Raw genomic sequence first — 26,361 nt, 5'->3', positions numbered from 1 at the left:
GCTCACTAGACATGCGAGGACCATCTCTCCCCTTCAGAGTCCTTAGCGGACCCTCACCTGCAAAGCCCCTTGGCCACCAGAGGCTCTGCCTCCACAGCACCTGACCCAAGACAGGCTCACTCGGCCCCACCCATGGGAACAGCTCTTGATTTACGAGCACCTTTACATCTGTATCCTTGGTGAGCCTCACAATGACCCACGAGGCAGGGACTCTCCTGTCTTAGGACCACATGCTCAGGCATGGCCCAGGGGACCTGCTGAGGTCCCACAGCAGGACTGGGGCCAGTCCCCGCCTGGCTCCACAGCGGGGCTCCAGGTGGGGAGAACCCCAGGGAGGGGGCCAGGCGGGCATCGTCCTGGGGCAGTGCAGGCATTCAGAGGAAGGAGACCACCGGATCCCCAGCCTGGGCCCAGTAGAGAAAGATGGCAGGTGAGATCTGAAGCAGGAAGCCCCAAGGTGAGAGGCGACCCAGAGAGAGCCAGGGAGGGGGAGAGAGAGAGGAGGGGAGGGGGGCCAGGCTGAGTGCTGGGGGCCTGGAGTGGGGACACGATGGAGACTGGGCTGTACCCCCGGCGGTGGAGATGCCGGGGGAGAGGGGGCGGCAAGGAGTGGTCTGCAGCTAGTGTGTCCAGGGGGAGAGAAGGGAACCGGGGTCACAGTAAGTTTACAGCCATGGGCTGGACTCCTGCAGGGGCCAGGTCCTGAGCCCTTATTCTGGCTGCTGGTCCCGCCCCAGCTCCCCGAGAACACCTGGCTCCCGGTATCCTGGCCACAGACCCCTCAGCAGCTCTCTGCGGCTGGCCCCACCCACTCCCCCCACTCCCAGTCCAGGACAGGCCTCCCTAACACAGCCGAGAGGGGCTCCACCTGGGCAGGTGTGCCTGTGCTTGCTCATCCCATTCAGCACTGGTGCAGATGGTGCACACACGAGTGAAGGGCTCCTGCATTGGGCTGGTCTGTCCCCTCAACCTGGCACCACTCCCCACTCTGTCTCTCTCTCCTGACCTGCCATGGCCAGCCGCCCCCTACCCCCACTCCAGGCCTGCTCTCTACTTCCTCCACCTCCTCCTGCAAACCCTGACCGTCTCCTCTTGGGGAAGTATCGCTGTACAGAACACAGAATCTGTGAGCAGAACCTCAGTGTCATCGGCCTTGTCAGCTCCAGGTCTGCATGCATTCTCCCTGGGCCCCTGCCCCAGCACTCAGGCTTCGCTGGGTGGGAACTCCAGGAGGGCCCCTCCCTGTCTTATTCATCACCCCGTCTCCACCCTGCGCATGCGACTCAGAAGTGACTAGAAGCGCCCCATGAGCCGCCAGCATCTGCGAATGGCCCCACGGGGCGACCCAGCACCCTGAGGGTGGCCAGTCCTGGTTTCAGAAGAGAGGAAGTGATGCACCGCCCACCCGAGCACCTCTGACCACGCTTCCTTTTTTCATAAACAAACTTTTTTCTCTTTGGTAACATGCACACAACATAAAATTTACCATCTTATCCATTTTTTAATGAACAACTCTGTAGCATTAAGTACCTTTACCTGTTGTGCAACCATCATCCCATCATCTCCAGAACTCTTGCAACACTCCAAACCGAAACTTGGTCCCCATTAAACACCCAACTTTCCATCTCTATTTCCCCAGCCCCTGGCACCTGCCCGTCTACATTTTTAAAAAATATTTATTTATTTATTTGGCTGCATCAGGTCTTAGGTGCAGCAGGTGGGGTCATTCCTTGTGATGTCCAGGCTTCTCTCTAGTTGTGGCGTGGGTGGGTTGGGGGGCTTACTTGCCCCATGGCATGTGGGATCTTTCAATCCCAACCAGGGATTGAACTTGCTTTCCCAGCATCGGAAGGTGGATTCTTAACCACTGGACCACCAGGGAAGTTCCCTACTCTTCTCCTTTCTGTCTTTAAGGATTTGACTCCTCTAGGGACCTCACCCTAGTGGAATCATACAGGATTTGTCTGTGACTGGCTTATTTTTCTTAATATAATGTCCTCAAGGGCTTTCCTGGTAGCTTCGTGGTAAAGAATCTACCTGCCAATGCAGAGGCCATGGGTTTGATACCTGGTCCAGGAAGATCCCACATGCTGCAGGGTAACTGAGACGGAGTGCCACAGTTACTAAGACTCTGCCCTAGAGTCTGGGAGCCACAGTGCTGAGAGCCCAGGGCCTCTGCTCTGTAGTCAGAGAAGCGGCCACGATGAGAAGCTCCTGCACCACTGCTAAAGACTAGCCCCTGGCTCACCGCAACTAGAGAAAAGCCCACACAGCAATGGAGACCCAGCACAGCCAAAAATAAAAACAAATAAATAACATCCTCAAGGTTCATCCATGTTGGAGCATCCACCAGCACTTCATTCCTTTTTAAAGCTTAATAATATTCCACTGTGTGTTTATACCACATTTTGTTTATCCACTGTCAGTGGATATTTGTGTTGCTTCCACTCCCTGGCTGTTGTGAACAGGGGTGTGCAAATCTCTCTAAAGATGCCGCGTTCAATTCTTCTGGGTACACACCCAGAGGCAGAGTTGCTGAGTCATGTGGCAATTCTGTTGTTAATTTTTTTGAGGAACCACCATACTGTTTTCCACAGCAGCTATTTTTAGTACTCTATATTCCTAGCAGTGCACAAAATTTCCAGTTTCTCTATATCCTAGCCAATACTTATCTGGTTTTCTGATAGTAGCCAACCAATATTGCATAGGAACCTGGAATGTTAGGTCCATGAATAAAGGTAAATTGGAAGTGGTCAAAAAGGAGATGGCAAGAATGAATATCGGTATTTTAGGAATCAGCGAACTAAAATGGACAGGAATGGGCAAATTTAATTCAGATGACCATTATATCTATTACTGTGGGCAAGAATCTCTTAGAAGACATGGAAGAGCCCTGATAGTCAACAAAAGAGTCCAAAATGCAGTACTTCAGTCCAATCTTAAAAATGACAGGATGATCTCTGTTTGTTTCCAAGGCAAACCATTCACTATCACAGTAATTCAAGTCTATGCCCCAACCAGTAATGCTGAAGAAGCTGAAGTTGAACAGTTCTATGAAGACCTACAGGACCTTCTAGAACTGACACTGAAAAAAGATGTCCTTTTCATTATAGGGGACTGGAATGTAAAAGTAGGAAATCAGGAGATACCTGGAGTAGCAGGCAAGTTTGGCCTTGGAGTACAAAATGAAATCAGGCAAAGGCTAATAGAGTTCTGCCAAGGGAAAGTACTGATCTTAGCAAACACCCTCTTCCAACAACACAAGAGACAACTCTACACATGGACATCACCACATGGTCAACAGAGAAATCAGACTGATCGTATTCTTTGCAGCCAAAGATGGAGAAGCACTATGCAGTCAGCAAAAACGAGACCAGGAGCTGACTGTGGCTCAGATCATGAACTCCTTATTACAAAGTTCAGACTTAAATTGAAGAAAGTAGGAAAAACCACTAGACCATTCAGGTATGACCTAAATCAAATCCCTTACGATTATACAGTAGAAGTGACAAATAGATTCAAGGGATTAGATCTGATAGACAGAGTGCCTGAAGAACTGTGGACAGAGGTTTGTGACATCATACAGGAGGCAGTGATCAAGACCATCCCCAAGAAAAAGAAATGTAACAAGGAAAAATGATTGTCTGAGGAGGCCTTACAAATAGCTGAGAAAAGAAGAGAAGCTAAAGGCAAAGAAGAAAAGGAAAGATATACCTATCTCAATGTAGAGTACCAAAGAATAGCAAGGAGAAATAAGAAAGCCTTCCTCAGTGATCAATGCAAAGATATAGAGGAAAACAGTAGAATGGGAAAGACTAGAGATCTCTTCAAGAAAATTGGAGATCCAAGGCAACATTTCATGTAAAGATGGGTGCAATAAAGGACAGAAACAGTATGGACCTAACAGAAGAAGAGATTAAGAAGAGGTGGCAAGAATACACAGAAGAACTGTATCAAAAACATCTTAATGACCCGGATAACCATGATGGTGTGATCACTCGCCCAGAGTCAGACATCCTGGAGTGTGAAATCAAGTAGGCCTTAGTAGGCATCACTATGAACAAAGCTAGTGGAGGTGATGGAATTCCACCTGAAGTACTTAAAATCCTAAAAGATGATGCTGTTAAAGTGCTGCACTCAATATGCCAGCAAATTTGGAAAACTCAGCAATGGCCACAGGACTGGAAAAGGTCAGTTATCATTCCAATCCCAAAGAAGGGCTCAATTGTGACATCCGCTGGATCACAGAGAAAGCAAGGGCATTCCAGAAAAACATCTACTTCTGCTTCATTGACTACATCAAAGCCTTTGACTGTGTGGATCACAACAAACTGGAAAATTCTCAAAGAGATGGGAATACCAGACCATCTTACCTGCCTCCTGAGAAACTTGCAAGCAGATCAAGAAGCAGCCATTAGAACCGGACATGGAACAATAGACGGGTTCAAAATTGGGAAAGGAGTATGTCAAGGCTGTATACTGTCACCCTGCTTATTCAACTTATATGCAGAGTACATCATGTGAAATGCCAGGCTGGATGGAGCACAAGCTGGAATCAAGATTTCCAGGAGAAATATCAATAACCTCAGGTATGCATATGATACCACCCTAATGGCAGAAAGTGAAGAGGAACTAAAGAACTTCTTGATGAAGGTAAAAGAGGAGAGTGAAAAGGTAGGCTTAAAATTCAACATTCAAAAAACAAAGATCACAGCATCTGGCCCCATCACTTCATGGCAAATAGAGGGGGAAAAGTGGAAATAGTGGCAGACTTTATTTTCTTGGGCTCTAAAATCACTGCAGCCATGAAATTAAAAGCTGCTTGCTCCTTGGAAAAAATCTAGGACAAACCTAGATAGCACATTGAAAAGCAGAAACATCACTTTGCCAACAAACTTCCATCTAGTAAAAGCTATGGTTTCTCCAGCAGCCATGCTACAGATGTGAGAGTCAGGCCATAAAGAAGGCTGAGTGCTGAAAAATTCATGCTTTCAAACTGTGATGCTGGAGAATACTCTTGAATGTCCCTTGGACAGCAAGGAGATCCAACTAGTCAATCCTAAAGGAAATCAACCCTAAATACTCATTGGAAGAACTGATGCTGAAGCTGAAGTTCCAATACTTTGGTCACCTGATGCAAAGAGCTGACTCACTGGAAAAGATCCTGATGCTGGGAAAGATTGAAGGCAAAATGAGAAGGGGGCAACACAGGATGAGATGGTTGGATAGCATCACCATCCAATGGACATGAATTTGAGCAAATTCCAGGAGATAGTGAAGGACAGGGGAGCCTGGCATGCTGCAGTCCATGATGTCACAAAGAGCTGGACATGACTTAGCAGCAACTGAACAACAACACATATAGATTGTGTGTGTGTGTATGTGTGTGTGTGTGTGTATAAAGATTCCACACAGAAACCATTAGAACTGCTAAATGAATACAGCAAAGTAGTAGGATACAAGGCTAACATACAGAAATCAGTTGCATTTCTTTGTATCGACAATGAAATCAGAAGGGGATGTAAAAAAAAAAACTTTCAAAATCACACCTCCAAAAATAAAATACTTAGGAATAAACCTGATCAAGGAAGTGCAGTTATATACTGAGAACTATAAATTATTGAAACTTAAGATGGTTCAAAAAATGGAAAGATATCTCATGCTCTTGGATTGAAATAATTCCTATTATTAAAATGGCTATATTACCCAAAGCAATCTGCAGATTTAATGCTATCCCTATCAAATTACCTGTGACATTTTTCACAGAACCAGAATAAATAACTCTAAAATATGGAACCTTAAAAGACCCAGAATTGCCAAAGCAATCTTGAAGAAAAAGAACAAAGAAGGAGACATAACCCTCCCAGACTTCAGACAATACTACAAAGCTATAGTAATCAAAACACAGTGGCACTGGCATAGGCACAAAACAGACATATGGATCAATGGAACAGAATAGATAGCCCAGAAATAAACACACACCTACAGTCAATTAATATTTGACACAAGAGGCAAGAATACATAGTGAGAAAAAGACAGTCTCTTCAGCAAGTGGTACTGGGAAAGCTGGGCAGCCACACACAAATCAACAAAGTTAGAACACACCCTCACAACATGCACAGAAATAAACTCAAAATTACTGAAAACTTAAATATAAAAGAAGACACCATAAAACTCCTAGAAGAGATTATGAGCCAAAACATTCTCTGACATAAATCATACCAATGTTTTCCCAGGTCAGGTTCCCAAGGCAACACACACACACACACACACACACACAAATAAATGAACAGAACCTAATCAAACGTAAAAGCTTTTGCACAGTAAAGAAAAAAAAAGATAACAAAAAGACATTGTACATAATGGGATAAAACATCTGCAAATGATGCGACTGACTAGGGCTTAATTTCCAAAAGATACAAACAGCTCATACTACTCAACAGCAAAAACAAACAACCCAACAGAAAAACAGGCATTAGACCTAAGCAGACAGTTCTCCATAGAAGAAATACAGATGACCAATAGGCACATGAAAAGATAGGCAACATCACCAGTGAGTAAATAAATGCACATCAAAACTACAATAGGGTTACCACCTCACACTTATCAGAATTGCCATCATTAAAAAGTCTACAAGTGACAAATGCTGCAGAGGGTGTGGAGATAAGAGAATCCTCCCACCCTGTCGATGGGAATGTAAGTTGGTGAAAAACAGTATGGAGATTCTTCAAAAAACTAAAAATAGAATTACTATATGATCCAGCAATCTCATTCCTAGGCATTTATCCAGACAGAACTAATCCAAAAAGATAAATGCACCCACTATGTTCACAGCAGCACTATTTACAATAACCAAGACATGGCAACAACCTAAATGTCCATCAAAGAAGATGTGGTCCATATATATATACAATTAAATATTACTCAGCCATAAAAAAAGAAGGAAATAATGCCATTTGAAGCAACAAGGTGGCAACTAGAAATTATCATACTAAGTGAAGAAAGATCAAAATACCATATGGCATCACTTACATGTGGAATCTAAAATATGACACAAATGAATCTATCTGTGAAACAGAAACAGACTCGGGGACACAGAAGGACAGACTTGTAGTTGCCAGTGGGGAGGGGCTAGGGCGGGCGAGAGGGGGAAGCTGGAGCTGACTGGTGTAAACTGTTACACACAGAATAAACACAAGGTCCCACTGCAGAGCGCAGGGAGCTATATTCACTATCCCATGATGAACCATAAAGGAAGACACTAACAATAAACACGGATGTATGTGTGTGTAACTAAATCACTTTGCTGTAAGCAGAAGTTAACAAAACACTATAAATCAGCTATACTTCAATTGTAAAAATGAGAAAAATAAGAACTGATGAAAGACTCAACAATATAATCAGAATAAACACAGGGTGAGATTTTTTACCGAAGCAGAGTTTGTTTACAGTATTGTGTTGCTTTCAGGTATACGGCAGTGACGTGGTTACCTTTTTATTCTTTTCCATCACTGGCTATTATAAGACACTGAATGTAGCTCTCTGTGCTATAGAGCAGCGGCCACAACCTTTTTGGTGCCAGGGACCGAAGACAGTTTTTCCACGGACGGGGGTGGGGGATGGTTTCAGGATGATTCAAGCTCATTACATCTGTTGTGCCCTTTATTTCTAATATTACGACACTAGCTCCACTTCAGATCATCAGGCATTAGATTCAGGAGGTTGGGGGCCTCCCTATACAGTAAATCATTACTGTTTACCTATCCTGTATATAGTCATGTGTAACTGTTAACCCTACAACCCTGATTAATCCCTCTCCCTGCCCCTTTGGTAGTCATGTTTGTTTTCTATGTCTATGAGTCTGTTCCTGTTCTGTACATGGATTCATTTGTATTGTTTTTTAGATTCTACATGTAAGTGACATGGTATTTGCCTTTCTCTGGCTGACTGACTTCACTTAGGATGATAACATCTAGATCCGCCCATGTTGCTGCAACCCCTGCACAAGCCAGTGGCCCCCCAGCTCCACCAGCACCCTTGGCTCTCAGCCCCTAGTCAAGGGGGCCGGCGCTCTCAGACAGACAGCTGACACCAGCCAGGCCCCCGAAGGCTTAATGCTCCTTCTCGGACACATATCTCATCCCCGTTTCTCTGCGACCCCGCTGCTCCCAATCATGCTGTGACCCAAGTCACTGCATCACTTCCTAACCCTTCTCAGGTCCCCTCGGGGGCTGTGTGAGGGCAAACAGATTAAAACAGGGGGAAAAATTAATCTTCCTGCTGCAAAAAAGGAATGGGACTATCCCCTCTCTTGCCTTAGAGCATTTAGAACACCTGTAAATTCTTTCTCTGCCTCCTCTGAAATGGATGTCATCTCTATAAACAACTCCATCAGCCTGGTGCAGGTTTACAACCCAGGACCATCTTTCTCCAGGGCCTGGGAGCCGCCTCCTGAAGTGTGATCCTTAGGGAAGAGGCTCTCCTTCTACCCCCAGATTCTGTGGGGTACAGGTCCCTGGCTCTAGGCTGAAACCCCGCCCCTGTGAGAGGCCAGAACGTCTACTGTCCCTTTAGATAAAAGTGATCAGCTAACACAAACCCCAATTACAGGGGGAGCTGGCGTGAACTGTGTGTGACCAATGGTGCTGTCCTAAGTCCTAAGTAAGGACTGATGCTGGTCTGTCCCAGCAACATGTGTCTAATGGGCTGACTCTTCCCAGCTATATAAAAGAGTGAGCACCCCTCCTGTCTGCAATGGCCTGGTGATGAGACAAGCGTCATGATCTGGTTTCAGGCTTACTCAATCCTGAGCCCATCCTCCCTGCTCTACCCTGTGGAGAAGTTTTCTCGATCGGAGGAGATTTTGTTCTAATTACACAGGCACACCTTGTAGGCACACTACAGGTTTGAGTCCAGAACATCTCAGGCTGTAAAGCAAGCATTAAAACAAGGCGGGTCCTTTACTGTACAAATTCTTTGCTTTCCCGGTGCATGTTCTATAGTCTAGCCTGTTAAGCGTGCAGTAGTATTATGTATAAAAACACTGTGCAAACCCCCCCTTCTCCCCGGCGGTTAGTGCTGAGAGTGCGGAGTGTGTGCTCCGGGCTCGGAACACACATTTATTACTTTTAAAAAATCCAAAAAAAATCTAAAAAAATCTTTTAAAAAACCCCCAAAAAAATTTACAAAAAAATCCGCGTCTCCCCCGCCGGAGACTTTTTTTTTTTTTTTCCTTCCTCTTTTATAAAATAACCCGGTGAAGCAGCCGAGACCGACCCGCCCGCCCGCGGCCCCGCAGCAGCTCCAAGAAGGAACCAAGAGACCGGGGCCTCCCGCTGCCCGGACCCAACACCGCCACCCTCGCTCCCCAGCCGGCAGCCAGCAGCCAGCAGCCAAGCCTCCAGCGGCAGCGGATCGACCCAATTCTGCGGCCGTTGAGTAGTTCCGATTCCGGTTGATTTTTGTCCCTCTGCGCTTGCCCCCGCTCCCCTCCCCCCGGCTCCGGCCCCCCGGCCCCCGGCACTCTCTCCCCTCCTCTGACGGGAAAGGTCGCGCGGCCTGTGGCCCTGCAGGCAGCCGTGCCGAGATGAACCCCAGCGCCCCCAGCTACCCCATCTTGATGATGGTATTGATGATGAACGTCTCCGGAAAGAGTTTTCTCCATTTGGCACAATCACCAGTGCAAAGGTTATGATGGAGGGTGGTCGCAGCAAAGGTTTTGGTTTTGTACGTTTCTCCTCCCCAGAAGAAGCCACTAAAGCAGTTACGGAAATGAACGGTAATTGTGGCCACCAAGCCATTGTATGTAGCTTTAGCTCAGCGCAAAGAAGAGCGCCAGGCTCACCTCACTAACCAGCATATGCAGAGGATGGCGAGTGTAAGAGCTGTGCCCAACCCCGTAATCAACCCCTACCAGCCAGCACCTCCTTCAGGTTACTTCATGGCAGCTATCCCACAGACTCAGAACCGTGCTGCATACTATCCTCCTAGCCAAATTGCTCAACTAAGACCAAGTCCTCGCTGGACTGCTCAGGGTGCCAAACCTCATCCATTCCAAAATATGCCCGGTGCTATCCGCCCAGCCGCTCCTAGACCACCATTTAGTACTATGAGCCCAGCTTCTTCACAGGTTCCACGAGTCATGTCGACACAGCGTGTTGCTAACACATCAACACAGACGATGGGTCCACGTCCCGCAGCTGCTGCTGCTGCAGCTACTCCTGCTGTTCGCACCGTTCCACAGTACAAATATGCTGCGGGAGTTACAATCCTCAACAACATCTTAATGCACAGCCACAAGTCACCATGCAGCAGCCCGCTGTTCATGTACAAGGTCAGGAGCCTGACTGCTTCCATGTTGGCATCTGCCCCTCCTCAAGAGCAGAAGCAAATGTTGGGTGAACGGCTCTTTCCTCTAATTCAAGCCATGCACCCTACCCTTGCTGGTAAAATCACTGGCATGTTGTTGGAGATTGATAATTCAGAACTTCTTCATATGCTTGAGTCTCCAGAGTCTCTCTGTTCTAAAGTTGATGAAGCTGTAGCTGTACTACAAGCCCATCAAGCAAAAGAGGCTGCCCAGAAAGCAGTTAACAGTGCCACCGGGGTTCCGACTGTCTAAAATGATCAGGGACCATGAGAAGAAACTCGTGCTTCACCGAAGAAAAATACCTAAACATCGAAAAACTTAAATATTATGGGAAAAAACCATTGCAAAATATAAAATAAATAAAAAAAGGAAAGGAAACTTTGAACCTTATGTACCTAGCAAATGCCAGGTCTAGCAAACATAGTGCTAGCCCTAGATTACTTATTGATTTAAAAACAAACAAAAAAAAAAAACACAAAAAAATAGTAAAATATAAAAACAAATTAATGTTTTATATACCATGGGAAAAAGAATTTTCAGCAAAGTACAAAAATTTAAAGCATTCCTTTCTTTAATTTTGTAATTCTTTACTGTGGAATAGCTCAGAATGTCACTTCTGTTTTAAGTAACAGAATTGATAACTGAGCAAGGAAACGTAATTTGGATTATAAAATTCTTGCTTTAATAAAAATTCCTTAAACAGTGAAAAAAAAAAAAACCACTGTGCAAACCTTAATTAAATACTTTATAGCTAAAACATGCTGACCACCCTCTAAGCCTTCAGCCAGTTGCAATCTTTTTGCAAGAGTAATACCAAGGGTCACTGATCACAGATCACCATAATACATATAATAATAATGAAAAATCTTGAAATATCACAAGAATTACCAAAACATGACATAGAGACATGGTGAGCAAATGCTGTTGGGAAAATGGTGCCCATGGACTTGCTCGAGGTAGGGTCACACAGATCTGCAGTGGACAGAGTGATTCAGTGAGCTCTGCCTGGGTTTCCTGACAGCTAGTGCGGGTGAGGAAAGAGCCTGGGTCTGGACCTGCCAATATGTGTGGCCCAGGACAGCCTCCCACGCGTCCTCCCTCTCCCAGGACAAAACTGGCTACAGCCTCTGTGGAAACTCACTCGGGTGGTGGAGTTGAAGGTACTTTGTGTGTGGAAAGGAGCTCTTTTCACTTTTATCTACCTCTATAGTTTTCCACAATGAGCGCCCACTGCTTATAACTAAACACCTGCAGTGATTTTACAGTCAGGGCCATGGGTGCAGGTCCTTTAAAGGCAGGCTGGGCTCCTCCTGCCTCAGCAGTCCCAGAGGGGGCCCTCTCCTCCGTGGTGCTCATAGAAGCTGACCTCCTGAGGGGCGGGAAGGCTCTGAGCGAGGGTTCTGAGGGCTCCAAGCTGCCCCCTGCTCTGGACTCACCAGTGGGAAGTGGGCGGGAGGCAAGAGGCAGGGGAGCCACGTGGGCAGATGGAGCATCACAGCTGGGAGTCGGGCAGGCACCTGGCCCTGCCTGTGTCACAGGTGAATCCTTCCTCTCGGAGCCTCAGTTTATCCAAAAGTAAACTGAAGGAAAACCACCATTTATCAAGAACAGGATCTGCCAGGTACTACCCTGGTGGCTCAGCAGTAAAGAATCCGCCTGCAATGCAGGAGACTGGGTCAGGAAGATCCCCTGGAGAAGGAAATGGCAACCCACTCCAGTACTCTTGCCTTGGAAATCCCATGGACCGAGGAGCCTGGCGGGCTACAGTCCATGGGATCGCAAAAGAGTTGGACATGATGTAGCAACTAAACCACAAGATCAGTGTTAATCCACAACTACTGCCTAAGTAGGTTGAAAACTTTATTTCAGGACCCCATTTACATTCTTAAATTACTGAGGACCCCAAGGAGCTTTGATCCATGTATGCTGTATCTATAGGTATTTACCATATTAGATATGGCTTAGAATTTTTAAATATTCATGTTATTTAAAAATAACAGTAATTAAAACATCTACTTCTGCCTTATTGGCTATGCCAAAGCCTTTGACTGCGTGGATCACAACAAACTATGTGATCTTCTAGATGGGAATACCGGACCACCTTACCTGCCTCCTGAGAAACCAGTATGCAGGTCAAGAAGCAACAGTTAGAAGGGGACATGGAACAATGGACTGGCTCCAAATTGGGAAAGAAGTACATCAAGGCTGTATATGGTCACCCTGCTTATTTAACTTATATGCAGAGTACATCATGTGAAATGCCACACTGGATGAAGCACAAACTGGAATCAAGACTGCCGGGAGAAATATCAATAACCTCAGATATTCAAATGACACCACCGTTATGGCAGAAACAGAAGAACTAAAGAGTCTCTTGATGAAGGTGAAAGAGAAAGTGAAAAAGTAGGCTTAAAACTAGACATTCAAAAACCAAAGATCATGGCATCCAGTCCCATCACTCCGTGCCAAATAGATGGGGAGACAATGGAAACAGTGAGAGACTTTATTTTGGGGGGCTCCAAAATCACTGCAGATGGTGACTGCAGCCATGAAATTAAAAGATGCTTGCTCCTTGGAAGAAAAGCTATGACAAACCTAGACAGCATTATTAAAAAGCAGAGATGTTATTTTGCCAACTAAGATCTGTCTAGTCAAAGCTATGGTTTTTCCAGTAGTCACATATGGATGTGAGAGTTGGACCATAAAGAAAGCTGAACGCCGAAGAATTGATGCTTTTGAACTGTAGTGTTGGAGAAGACTCTTGAGAGTCCCTTGGGCTGCAAGGAGATCAAACCAGTCAAGCCTAAAGGAAATCAGTCCTGAGTATTCATTGGAAAGACTGACGCTGAAGCTCCAATACTTTAGCCACCTGATATGAAGAACTTACTCATTGGAAAAGACCCTGATGCTGGGAAAGACTGAAGGCAGGAGGAGAAGTGGATGACAGAGGGTGAGAAGGTTGGATGGCATCACTGACTTGATGGACATGGGAGTTTGAGCAAGCTCTGGGAGTTGGTGATGGACAGGGAAGCCTGGTGTGCTGCAGTCCATTGGGTCGCAAAGATTCAGACATGACTGAGCGACAGAACTTAACTGAACCCATTACATATCAACAGAAATAATGTTTTTATGAAAAATAGTATTTTCCTAAATAAGGAGAAAATTCAGAGAGAAGGACATTGTGTTTTCAAATCTCTTGTCACCTGTCAGTACCTTTGCATACATGTTCAGTCAAGTCCAACTCTTTGCGACCCTAAGGACTGTAGCCTGGCAGGCTCCTCTGTCCATGGAATCTTCCAGGCAATACCAGAGTGGGGTTGCTCTCCCTCCTTGTTAGTTGCTTGGCCTGAGACGACCCAGCCCTGGGGTCTACAGGCTCTGTGGCAAGGTTAATTGTGACCTCCAAGAGGAATTACGCCAAGGGGGGGCTTCCAGGACTGCTGCTGCCACTGCCGAGTGGTGAGCCCCTGACAACCCATGCTCCCACAGGAGACCCTCCAACATGAGCAGCGCTGTTTAGGCTAGCCAATACACAGAAGCAACCTAAATGTCCATCAACAGAGGAATGGCTAGAGAAGACATGGTACATATATACACTGGAATATTACTGAACCATTAAAAAGAATGAAATAATGCCATTTGCAGCAACATGGATGGACCTGGAGACTGTCATACTGAGTGAAGTCAGTCAGAGAAGGAGAAATATGATATGACATTCCTTACATGTGGAATCTGAAAAGAAATTATATAAATGGACTTACAAAACATAAAGAGACTCAAAGAACAAGCTTATGGTTTCCGGGGAGAAGGATGGGGGGAAGGGATAGTTAGGGAGTTTAGGATGGACAGGTACACACTGCTGTATTTAAAATGGATAACCAAAAAGGTCCTGCTTTATAGCACATGGAACTCTGCTCGATGTTATGTGGCAGCCAGGATGGGAGGTGAGTTTGGGGAGGAATGGACACATGTATATGTATGGCTGAGTCCCTTCCTGTTCCCCTGAACCTATCACAACATTGTTAACTGGCTATACCCCAGTAGAAGATAAAAAGTTTAGGGGAAAAAAAATACTGGAGTGGGTTGCCATTTCCTACTCCAGGGGATCTTCCTGACCCAGGGATTGAAACCATGTCTCCTGCGTCTCCTGCACTGGCAGGGGAATTCTTTGCCACTGCATCACCTGGGAAGCCCTCAAATCTCTTTACTGTTGGCTATTTAATAGCAGGCAGTGGGATTCTCATCTGTATATTATTTTGGTCGAAGGAAGCGAAGAAAATCTAACCCACACAGACATGTGACTGGAAAGGTCCTGGTCAGATCATGTAGCAGGGCCTGAAGACCAGCTTCCAGGTGGACTCTATCACATCCTGACCACTTCCTCCTGTTACAGGAAAGTCCAGTGGCTTCTTATGTGCTTTGAAAGGGTTGTTCCTTTTACCCAGGTATGATCTCAACATCCTGTATTGGGCCATTTGGAAAATTTAAGCTCAGGGAGTCTAAGGGACAGCTCACTGGAGGCACGCCTCATTACACAACATCAAACACGGATACAGCTTTCCACCCATCCCCACCAATTTCATCAGGAAAGCCATCAAACCTTGCGAAGCTGTCAGCTGTGCAAAATTCTAATTTTCACGCGAAAGCCTGGACTTTATCACCAGCACAGACCCTGAGCTGGTCTCCTGGTCGCGGCCTGGAGGGCACTTGGCACCATGTGAACATCCTGTCACAGCCACACCCGCTCCTCCCATTGCATCACCAAAACCATTAAAAGGGCAGAATTCAAGAGCTGAGATTTACTAAATTAGCATCTGCCGTGGCCTCATCAAAACAGCCTCAGTGTGAACTGCGGGGACTGGGTGACCATGAGCACATCCCAAGCCAAAGCCACCAAAGCAAAGGGCGCCTTACGACAAAGGCAAATAGCGTCCGAGTGGTTTCGGAACGGCAGACCTTTAGGGTTCCACACATCACACTTTGAGGACTGCTACATTAATCCCTCACCATCCCTCCACCCGGATCAGGGGCTGAGCTGTTTTGCCAAAGAAGAAATTGGAGGTTTAGTGACGTTGATGCAAGGCCCCTCCAGGCCCTTCTGTCTGTAGCAGGACAGAAATCTGTTCTCGACCCTGGTCCCCCCTCCACACAGCCCAGCTCTCTGTTGTCTGCCCCCTCAGCTACTGTTAAGACCACCCTCCCCACTGCCCCCACTTGGAGCCCCTCCGCTGGGGCTCTCAGATGGCCAAGTCCCAGGTAACACCCTCCCATACCCCCACACCCTGATGATGACCCCACAATTGGCACCCTTCCACAGTGGTCTACGGAGCCCCCACAATTGGCATCCTTCAGGGCTGACAAAGCACAGTTCACCCCCTTCCCCTTCAGGGACAGCATGAGGATCATTCCAAGTAGAAAATGAGGAGGTGGGCCTTGGTCTCCCAGGCTCCAGGCTGTTCTCACCAGAGCACAGCTCCCCTAACTTCCCACCTCCCTGACTTCTCCCTGGCTCCCTTCCCCCAAGCTCTAAGTTGGGGAGCCATCTCAGAGAGTCTGGGAGGCTCACGTGGACCACAGACACCTCTCCCCCTGCCTGCTGACCCCAGGACCTCCTCTGCTAGGAGCAGCACTCAATCCAGGCTCCAAAGATCCCCAACTGGCACACTCCACCCCTGATCAGCCACAGGAGGGGTTAAAGGTTAAGCAAGGCCTCAGCACGCCCCCACCCCGGCTCTGAGGGCCACCTTGGTGGCATCACTCCCAGCCACCCTCAGCACCAGCTGGCAACTGCCACACCTCCAGGCAACTCCTCCTTGGTCACTGCATTCCGTCTGGGCCAGGGTCCTGGTACCAGCATCCTTGCTGGGCCAGCTGCACAGAGCACCTGGAAGCCCGGGCTGAGCAAAGCAGCCTGGCCCAGAGGGGCCACTCCTCCTGGGCCCCATTCCCTGCCACCATCTCTCCTCCCTTCACGCAGAGCCGGCAGGCACCTGTGGTCCAGGCCAGGGGCCCAGCTCCTTAGTCGGTGGGGGCTAGGGTTAGGGTTAGGGGGGAGAGCCTGAGAGGCCCTGACCTTGCAGGGAAGAAGAGAAGGGAGGTACGGGCTCAGGGGGACAGGATCCTCCCAAAGACTTGTGGAAGAACCGGCGGCAGTGCCAGACGCCTTGGGGGGCAGGTCTGAAGCTGCCTGGGGTCGGAGGAGGACAAAGTGCTGTGCATCTGTGATGGGGGTGAGCGGTGGGAGGCAGGCGCTGACACCTTGCACCCATGGCTTGAGAACATTCTGGAACCCAGCAGGGGAGGGGCGTCCCGTTATCCATGCCCCACCCCGCCCGCAATTAAAGGAGCAGAAAGGCACGTGTGTCTGCACAGGCCTGTGGTCCGGTGCGGGGGGCGTTGGGGAGGGCTGGGGAGCCACCGACTGGCTGGTTGTAAGGACGCGACACCCCAAAGGGCGAGCTGCCCTCTCAGAGGCCGAGCACAGTGCCTCCTCAGCTACCCGGGGGTCGCTCCCCCGGAATGACCCGCGCGGCTTCAAAAACTGCAAGGAGCCCTTCGGGTCCACGCACAAAGCTCAAGAAACTGCAAATACGTGTCTTATCTGCACGTCGGCGACTTCAGGCGTTCCCGGTAGTCCCCTAAACGCCGCTGGCTCCGAGCAGCCCTGTGGTCACCGACGGCCGCCGCGCGGGCCGAGAGGCGCCCGAGACGCGCCCTAGACCCGCGGGCGGACGCAGGGAGCGCGGGGCCTGCCGGGACAGCGCCGAGCGGCTCTAACTCGGCGCACCTGCCGGCGCGGGGCTGGGGGCGCAGAGGGACAAGGACCCGCCCAGCCTCCGCTGGCGGCCTAGCCCCAACCCAGGGCAACGGGAGGGCTCCCGGGGCCAGGGGCCAGAGGTCCTGGCAGGGGGCTCTGCCGCGGCTCCTACGCAGAGAGTAGACGCGGGGGCGGGGGCACGGACCTACAGGTAACAGCGTGCTGGTCTCCAGTCGGATGAGAGGTCTCCACGTGACAGGTGGGTGGTCTCCAGGTGACAGGCAGGTGGTCTCCTGTCAAATGAATGGTCTGCAGGTGATAGGCAGGTGGTCTGCAGGTGACAGGGTGGTGTTCTCCAGGTGACAGGCAGGTGGTCTCCAGGTGACAGATGGGTGGTCTCCAGCTGTTTGGCCCTAAGGGCACTCTCAGTCAGCTGAATGGGGAATGTCCTTCTCTGTTGCTAGTTTCGGGGGAACACACAGTCTCATTTCAGCTTATTGAACATAAGACAAAGAACCAGGAGCTGGAGGAGCAGAGTCTGGCCTAGTGACAAGTAACCCGGGAAGTATCTAGGGGTCTCATGGGGTTTCTGAGGAAGGACCAACTTCATCTATGTCATTCGGGGAAGTCTTTGCAGCAAACCGTCTCCCAAAATGTTTCGAAAAACAAGAGATTTGTCCGGCTTCTTGTTTTGGGGGGTTTTTTTTGCCCATGTTACATGGCATGTGGGATCTTCCCCAGCCAGGAATCAAATCCATGCCCCTAGCACTAGAAGCTCAGAGTCTAATCACTGGACACTAGCAAAGTCCCCTGTGAAACTTCTTAACTGCCCCTGTTTTCTGGGAGCACAGGCTCAGAGGGGACCCGACCCAGACACCCTGGCTGTTCCAATATTTCCCAGGGGAACCCATGTCCCCTGGGCCCAGCCCAGCCGGGGAGCACAGCACTGCCCTGAGCCCACAGCGGCCCCTGCTGGAGGGAGGGAATGGGTGTCCACACAGGTCTGAAGAGGGAGCTGAGCCAGCCCCAGGCACTATGCCCTCGGCAGCCCCTGGGCATTTACCCCGAGGGCCACATGGGCTCAGCAGAGAGTAGAGCCTCAGAGCAGCTACGAATGGCACAGCCCTGGTGTCCCAGTGGCCCAAGGGCTCTATGTGGCACACCTGGCCTGGGGCCCTAGCACAGTCCCTTTCCCAAGCCCCGTTTTCTGGGCCTGTTCCAGAGAAGCGCATGCTCTAACCTCTTACTGCTGCCTCTGTTCCCACGGGGCGACAGCACCTCTGCATCGTCCGGGACCACTCGAGTTCTGAGCCACAGCAGGTTCGGCTTTACGTGTGTCCCCGCAGCCTCCTGGCTCAGCTGGGAAACAACCACAGGTGCCATGTCCACACACCAAAGTGTCTTTGCTTTTAGCCCCTCGGGTGCAAAATCCATCCAGAGCACAGTGCTGGTCCTGGCCCCTTAAACAGGGGTGCTGCTTGTCACAGGCGCTGTCACAGTCAAGGGCTGGGACTGTCCTCCAGCTGGCACATCCCTTAGCGTGCAGCGGGTTGTCACAGCTTTCGGCTTTTGTTCCCCAGACAGGGCGCTGCTCTGACCGAGAAGCTCATCTCTCTACTCCACGTGCCCAGACCTCTGGCCCCAGCCCAGCTCTGGTATTTTTTGACACTCTCTGGGGGTGGAACTGCTATTCTGAAAACCGGGAAATAAAAATTGGAGCCAGTGAGGGGCTTCAGAGGGAGGGGCTGATGCATGCCAGGTTTGGCGACCCGTGGGCCACCCGACAGAGCTCCAGAGAGCCACATGTCAAATTAAGCCAGAAGCACAGCTCACTCCGGGAGTTGGGGCAGCAGCCTGGGGTCCTCTCTGACTTTCACAAGTTCCTTTTTTCCATCTGCAGAGAGGTGAGGTGCCTAAATTAACTTATTTCCTGACTTTCATGTGTGTCCTGGGTAGGGGGCAATAAACAGTTAACCTCCCTGTCGATGAGATGTTCCTACACCAAAAAAAGACAGAAAGGGAGCAGTTCAGACAGCGAGACTGGTACAGTGGTAAGGCCAGAAGTCTGGTAACAGGTACCCTCACTGAGCCCTGTCTTAGCTGGGGTGGGGCGGCCCAGCGCAGGTGTGCAGGGTGACCAGAGAGGTATGGAGAAAGGCCAGGACCAGCACCAAGACCTTGACCCAGCAGGCCGTCTGCAGTCATGGGAGATGCTCACACCCAGGCAGCATCTGTCTTGGAGCTCAGCCACAAGGTCAATGAGAGGGCACCCTTCCTCCAGTGAGGCCCCGTCTTCTCATCAGCCCCCATCTGTCCCTCGGCTCTCTCTGGGGACAGAGTCCCACCATGGCCCAGCTTTCAGGATGCCCTTTCTCCCTGCCCAGTGTACTCCCTCACTCCCACCTCCTTCCATCCTGGAGGTCATACTCAGGCCACCTCTGGACACACAGACCTCCTCCCAAACAAGTGTCCATGGAAAATCTGCTTTAATGGGCATCACGGTGGCCAAGAGGTAAATAATCTCAGAGGGAATGGGGCTGGGCTCAAGACGCTGTGCCTTTGTCCTAAGGAGCTTTGTGGGCAGGAGCTCAGGGACTCACCCGTGGGGGACAGGTGACCCCCTGAAGGTCTTCCTGGCCTCAGTTTCCTCATACATTAAAACCGACACAATTGGAGGCCCCCCTTGACAGGGTCATTGCCAGGGTAAAAGGGCTGCAGATAGGAGGCTGGCCCAGGGCCCAGAGCCCTCACCCATCAGTAAGGACCCCCAGGGAGTGTGGGGGGATGGCAGCCATGGACGGCGGGGTGTGGGGAGGGGGAGCAGCCCAGCAGTGGCTCACTTGGGGCTGCAGTAATCCAGACCAGGCTTGTCATGTGACCATGGCCACACGCACTCACACCAGCTCTCTCTCCTTATTGGTGGACAGCAGGGTGGGCAGCTATGTGTCCTAATGGAAGGCTGGGCATCAGTTCGTCCAGCTTAGCTGCCACCTTCTGGCAGGTAAACAGGCCAGGTCCTGGCCAAATCACGTGGTACAAGGCAGGCCACCCCCAGGGTCCTTGACCTGAGGGCTGGTGCAAGGATCCTGGGTCCTGGCCATCTACACGTGGCCCTCAGTCCAGGCTCCACTGGTTCTTGGCGTCAAAGCAGAGGTGACTGTCGTTGGTCTGCATCCCTTGAAACCACTTACCACATGGAGCAACTGCAGGGAATTGGCAGGGAGGAAACAGGCCTGAGATTCTGAGAGTCGGGCCAGGCGACTCTCCCACCAACTGGCCCAGAAACCCATCCGGTTCCCCTGTGAAGGGCTCTTTCTGCCCCCTGCCACCTGAATTGTCAATGCCTTTGGCTGCAGCGTTCCACCCAGAAAAGTGGTGAAGCCTGAGAGGAGGAAGCCTGGGGCCTATCTGTCCCACGCTGTGAAATCCCCTCCATCCCTGGATGTAGAAGGTAGTGGTCAGCAAAACGGGCTCCTTGAGGGCAGAGCTTGGATGCCTCAGGGCAAGAGGGCTCAGGAAGGCTTCCTGTTTATGGCTCAGTGGCCACAAGAAACAGCACTCTGCTTTGTTCATACCCTGAGACAGCCCCGCTCTCACATTGTGGCCCAGGGACAGAGCTCACAGGGGAGGAGGTGGGAGGCTCAGAGAGCCATTGGCAAAGGGGTGTCTGCCCATCTCCTGGCCCTGCCAGCCATCAGCAGACAGGATCCAGCTGGGGAGCAAACCGAGGGAGGGGGGAGGGGCTGGGCTGGGGGAGGGCAGCCTTCAGACCATGCTGAATCCAGGCCCCTGCTGCAGGAGTGGGGGCCCTGCTGCCTGAGGGCCAGCGGCCTCGCTCCTGCTGGTCTCTGCCTTCTGGGGGGTCTCTCGGACTGCACTGTAGCTGGCAGTGCTAAGGCTGGCCATGCGCCTCTGTGGCCCCTCCGCCCTGCACTGACACAGCTGCCGGAAGGCCGCCTGGAACTTCTGGGACATGAGGCTGTAAATGATGGGGTTGACGGCACTATTGGCATACACGCAGGTGCGGCAGAAGAGGAGCACCCGGGGGTCCAGGAAGGGCTCAGACACGAAGGAGTTGAGAAGCAGCAGCGAGCGGTAGGGCATCCACAGGACGGTAAAGGGCAGCACGACCACCACCAGCATCTTGGTGACCTGTGGGCGGGAGGGCTGGGTGGGCGACCGCCATCACCCTTCACGCCGTGGGGCCAGCAAGGCCGGTGGCCAAGCTGAGGCTGTGGCTCCTGCCTCAGGATGTCTTTGCTGAGCACATGATGAGAACATAATTGCAATATCACTGAAATTACTACAGTGTGCCCATTGGGCTCTACGCTAAACGTTTCCCGTTCAGGAGCCCAGGGCCAGCATTCAAAGCTGTGCTGGTCGACACACCGATGGAATAGCCCCACCTCAGGTGCCCACTGGTGCACCCCATCCCCCAGACCTCTCAGACCCCTAGGAAGTAAAGACCGGATGCCTGGAGCGGCACCTCAGGCATCTGTTGAGGGGTGCTGCAGGGAAGCCTGGGTGGATGCCGTTGCTGCTGGCACTCAGGTTACATTCCCTGCAGCGGGCCTTCCAGTGGTGCCATTGTCACCTCCACCTGGAGGAGGAGGAAGGGAATTCCCCAGCAGTCTGGTGGTTAAAACTCAGGGGCTTTCACTGCCATGGCCCAGGTTCAATTCCTGGTTGGGGAGCTAAGATCCCACAAGCCTCGAGGCAAAAAAAAAAAAAAAATAAGAGGAAGCAGAGGCTCAGAATGAGAGATCACACTGCCCAGGCACCATGAACCAGCTTCTCCTGCAGCCCGTCTGTGCACAGTCATGTCCCCATTCTGCACCCCATTCTGTTCTTTCAGCTCAGGAGTGAGTCACCAGGGGGCTGAGGACAGGAACATGCTGGGCTCCAACTTCCCGCTGCCAGCCCAGGGTCACGGCATCTCTGGGAGGGAGGAGGGTCAGTGGGAGGGGAACGGGCAGATGTCCTGGCCACACAGAGGAACAGCCATCACTGATCCATGCAGAGAACTTCCTGGGGATCCCAGAGCTGAGGGGAGGTCTTGGGGGTCCCCTCATCTGCTCTATCTTGGCCTCTGCCTGCTGCTGCCTCCAGAGTGCAGGGGGCAGGGGGTGGGAGTGGGAGTGCTGAAGCCAGCAAGCCTAAGCTGGGTGACCTTGGCCAGCCCCCTTCACCTCTCTGAGCCTCTGTCTCCACTTGTGGCATCAGGAGAATTGCAGTGTCCTTCAGGAATTGGTCTATGGGGAGGTGGGGGGTGAGGGATCCCCATGAAATCATTACTCCTTTGCCCCAGGAAGTGTGACGCCTGTGTGTCCATAGCTTTGTGCTGGGGCCATGCTACAGCCCACGTGAAAGCAGGCCTCGACTGCTCACGCCTCTGGTTCTCCATTTCGCTCTGTCTCCCCGTCTGTCTCTTTATGTCTCTCTCCCTGTCTCTTTCTGTGTGTATCTCTGTCTCTCCTTCTCTCTGTGTGTCTCCCTCTCTGTCTCTGTGCCTCTGTCTCTTCCCCAGTCCCTCCCTCTCTCTGTCTCCCCCTCTGCTTCTCCCCCACTCACATTTCAGCTGCTCATCCACAGGGACCCTCTCTGCTCAGCCCTCCCCCCGCCTCAGCCTCTCCACGCGCCCATCGTGGTTACACGTGGGAGCCTGTACAAGCCTGTCTTGGGCTGCAAACATGTACGGATCTCCTGAACCCTGAGATGTGGTCCCCCGTCTCAGAAGCCCCAGAGTTGCCCCAGTCAGGGCTGAGTGCTTCCAGGGCCCTCGGAGTGTCCACCCCATTCCCCCCATCCCTCCTGACCATTCGTGCACCAGGCCCTCCCTCTGTTTCTCCCCACCTGGACCACTTCCTGGGTATCTGCTTGGTCTGCCCTGCTGCCAATCTCAGATCTTAATTCAGTCGTCACCTCAATGAGGCCTTCTTGAACTTTCCCCTAAACTCTCTCTCTTCTGGGCAGTATTCTGCAGAACAAGTGTTTACTTGTCTTACCATCAGCCCCAAAGGCAGGATGTTTATCTTGTTCTGTTCTCCCCAGCTTCCAGCACCTAGAACCTCACCGAACACACAGTCGGTGCCCAGAGACACCTGCTGAGTGAGTGGGTGAACAGGGGTGGAGCCAGCACCCCCCGCCCCATCCATTCACCCCTTTGCCGAAACCCCCTGTCTCTGTACAAACTGCCCCCTCCCACCCCCCAGCCTCAGGAGACCTTGTACCTGCTTCCTGGATGAAGGGAAGCCTCTGGTCTCGCAGCAGCTGGCCCCCGCACCCCCGCCAGGCTCACGAGGCTGTCTCCCCAGGGCTCTTGCCTCCAGCTGGGCCTCACTGTCCCTGTGCTGGTCCCCAAGCTGTGGCAGGTGTGCCAGGGTGCTCCGGAACAAGACCCTTGCGATAAGTCCGGAGAGCACCGTGGCTGCCAGTAGGGGCGCAAGGAAGAAGACAGTGAAGTCTAGCAAGTAGATAGGTAGGTACAGGCTGCAGGCCACCTGGTAGCCGCACTGGAGGCCCCGGCTCCCACCAGCATCCAGGTCCACCAGGAAGAACCACAGCAGGCAGTACACGGACATGGTCCCCCAGACACCCACCACGACTCGCTTGGCCTGCACCATGGTGCACACGGTCTGTGCCCACATCGGGTGGCAGATGGCAATGTACCTGCAGGCCACAGGGCAGTCCTGTGACCCACCTGCCCTCCTGGGCTATTGGGCTGCAGTGGGGACACCTGACGCACTCGGCCAATCAGATTCCCCAATGAGGAACCAAATGCGATGTGATGGTTTAACTGGCCCTTTCACTATGGACCTGGGAGGTTGTGGAGATCTGGGGAGTGGAGTGGCCACGTTGAGGCAGCCTCGGGGGCTGGCAGAGCAAGGCGCCAATCTCAAGAGGGGAGAGCGGGCCGAGTCAGAACATACAGCCCCTTAAGTTCTGGCCAGGCCCACGAGGCAGAGGTGCCCCTTCAAAGACCTTGACCTCTGTGAAAGTTCCAGTGGGCTTCCTACTGCCCACTACCAAAGGTCTCGGGCTAAGGGGTCAAGGACACTGTGACCCCAGATGGCACAGCGGGCAAGAGGCAGGACTGGGCCAGCGTATGTAAGTCAGAGGCCTCGGTTCTGTCCCCAATCTGTGTGGCCCTGGACAAGATGCTGAGTCTCTGGGCCAATGTGCCAAAGGCCACGCAGCTGAGAAGAAGCAGAGCTGATACTGAACCCAGTCAGCGGGCTTCAGCATCTACATCCTGAGAGGTGGGATTGCCTCTCAGGTGTTAACTTCAGAGCTGGAACAGGCCCAGGAGACTGTCCTGTCCAGCTCCCACATTCCCAAGGGGAACACCATGCCTGAGGAGTGCCAGGCTGCCTTGGCATCCTGCAGCAAGTCAGAGGCAGAGGTGAGATGAGAAACCCACTTCCAGGCACCTGCCCCCTCTCCACCGGGCTCCTCCAGGGTCTCACCCAGCACCCCTCTTCATTAACGGAGAGCAGCCTCAGTTTACCAAGGATCACAGCCAGGAAGTCCTGAGCTGTTGGGGGGGGGGGGGACTGGAGATGCACATACCTCTCCACTGTGAACGCCAGGATGGAGCAGGAGGAGGCATTGATGCCCAGATACTGCAAATAGGTGATGCCCAGGCAGCTGGCGTGGCCATACACCCACTGCCCAGCCAAGCTCTCAGAGACAGTGGGCATCCCTGCAGCCACCAGCACTGTGAGGTCTGCCAGGGCCAGGCTGACCACGTAGCAGTTGGTGAGCATTTGCATGTCCCGGGTGGTCAGCACCACCAGGACCACCATGGCATTGCCCACGATGCCCACCATGCACACAAAGAGCACCAGGAAGATGGAGACCCCCTTGTCTGCAGGGCCCGGGACAGCCTCACTGGGAGCCAGGGGCACGGTGCTGGGGCTGCCTGGCCCGCTCCCACTCTCCATGGTGGCTGCTCAGGCACTAGGGGGCAAGGGGATTCCAGAAGGTGTCCACACCGTTGGCTGGGGCCTCATGCCACTGGACAAACACTTGCCTCTCCCGAGAGCCCAGCCCCGGGGACTCATGGGGACCCAGCACAGGTGACGTGACTGGTTGGCCAAGAGAAGGACACAACGGGGACGCTCCTTCCAGTCTGTGCCATAAAGGTAGTCAGCGAGTCACCGGCTCTGCCAGTCTCAGTCTCCTGGTGCATAAATACAGATGGTCGTGCTTAAGACATGAGACGGCAAGGAGACTGAACCCAGAAGGACACATGTCGCACCTTGACTCAGTGCCTCCTGGATGCTTGGCGGCCCGCAGTCCTTTCACTAGGAAGCCACATGGCCTCTCCAAGTCCCGGCCAGCTCATCTGTGAAACTGCTTCTCAGGGATGCAGTGAGATCCCCACAAAACCAAGAGACACAGAGGGTTCTGGGCTGGGAGACTGGCTCTGTCCCACATCTGTTCCTAATGTTAACATTAAGGCTTTAATTCCCCTGGGCCTCAGTCTCCACACCTGGAGACCCTAACAGTAGCTCAGTCCCAGGGGGCTGTGCAGAACGAAAGGGACAGGCACACCAGGGTGTCAGGGGCCCCACACGGACTCCACTCCCCCAGCTCTGGAAACACCAGTCAGCCACCCACCTCGACCCATCACAGGGCGATGGAGCAGTGAAGTCATGGCTGGGACTCAGGCCGACAGGTGAGGTCCTGGTGCCCACACGGCCCTACAGCACACCTACACACGCACACCACACACTACCCACTCCTCCACCCTTTAATTCTGTGGGTGTCACTGGCCAGAAGGGCCCCCGCCAGCTCCCTCAGAGTCCCGTCTGGGCCCCTGGTGGCCGAGCGACCCAGGACCAGAGTGGAGCCCTCCTTGCACAGCAGCACACAGAAACCCAGGTACACAAGCTAGACACACACAACACACACGAAACAAAATCCCCCTGTACAGCACGCCCAACACACACCGACCCAGAGCCCAACATACATACGTGTCCCCACTTTGGCGCGGACATAGACACACACTCAACTTCGCACACACAGGTACCAACCACACAGGGACCCAAATGCATGCGTGGGTACATAACTGCACATCACAACTTGCCCACAACCCGGGCATCTGTGTTACAACTACAGATGCACACTGTCCACGTTCATACACCCAGGTGCTCAGAGACACAAAACGCCACATGCCTGTGCGCCCAGGCTCCTGCAGCCACTCCCCAGACACGGAGCCCCTCACCCTCCT

General features: G+C 51.8%; 1 protein-coding gene and 1 pseudogene across 1 annotated transcript; one reads left to right on the top strand and one right to left on the bottom strand.

Annotated features, from left to right (window-relative positions):
* Window positions 1-230: 230 nt before the first annotated feature.
* Window positions 231-11,087, top strand: LOC139030028 (polyadenylate-binding protein 1 pseudogene; annotated as a pseudogene).
* Window positions 11,088-20,891: 9,804 nt separating this feature from the next.
* LOC110149320 (thyrotropin-releasing hormone receptor-like) lies at window positions 20,892-25,069 on the bottom strand. Its single transcript, XM_020911697.2, has 3 exons — window positions 24,696-25,069; window positions 23,357-23,795; window positions 20,892-21,278 (listed from the first exon to the last, which is right to left on the bottom strand). The coding sequence occupies exons 1-3, from the start codon at window positions 25,067-25,069 to the stop codon at window positions 20,892-20,894; spliced, it is 1,200 nt and encodes a 399-aa protein (XP_020767356.2).
* Between the last annotated feature and the right edge of the window lie 1,292 nt (window positions 25,070-26,361).

Source organism: Odocoileus virginianus, chromosome 20 (genome assembly GCF_023699985.2).
Source record: "Odocoileus virginianus isolate 20LAN1187 ecotype Illinois chromosome 20, Ovbor_1.2, whole genome shotgun sequence".
Taxonomy (NCBI): domain Eukaryota; kingdom Metazoa; phylum Chordata; class Mammalia; order Artiodactyla; family Cervidae; genus Odocoileus; species Odocoileus virginianus.
The sequence above is the reverse complement of the archived record's forward strand: the minus strand, read 5'-3'. Positions and strand labels throughout refer to the sequence as shown.

Bases quoted from the DNA above. Each gene is read 5' to 3' on its own strand.
- LOC110149320 (XM_020911697.2), bottom strand. From the start codon at position 25,069: ATGGAGAGTGGGAGCGGGCCAGGCAGCCCCAGCACCGTGCCCCTGGCT. The intron at 23,796-24,695 runs GTATGTGCATCT...TGTGGCCTGCAG, and splicing joins CTGGCGTTCACAGTGGAGAG to GTACATTGCCATCTGCCACC. The intron at 21,279-23,356 runs GTACAAGGTCTC...TCCCGCCCACAG, and splicing joins TCCCTTCATCCAGGAAGCAG to GTCACCAAGATGCTGGTGGT.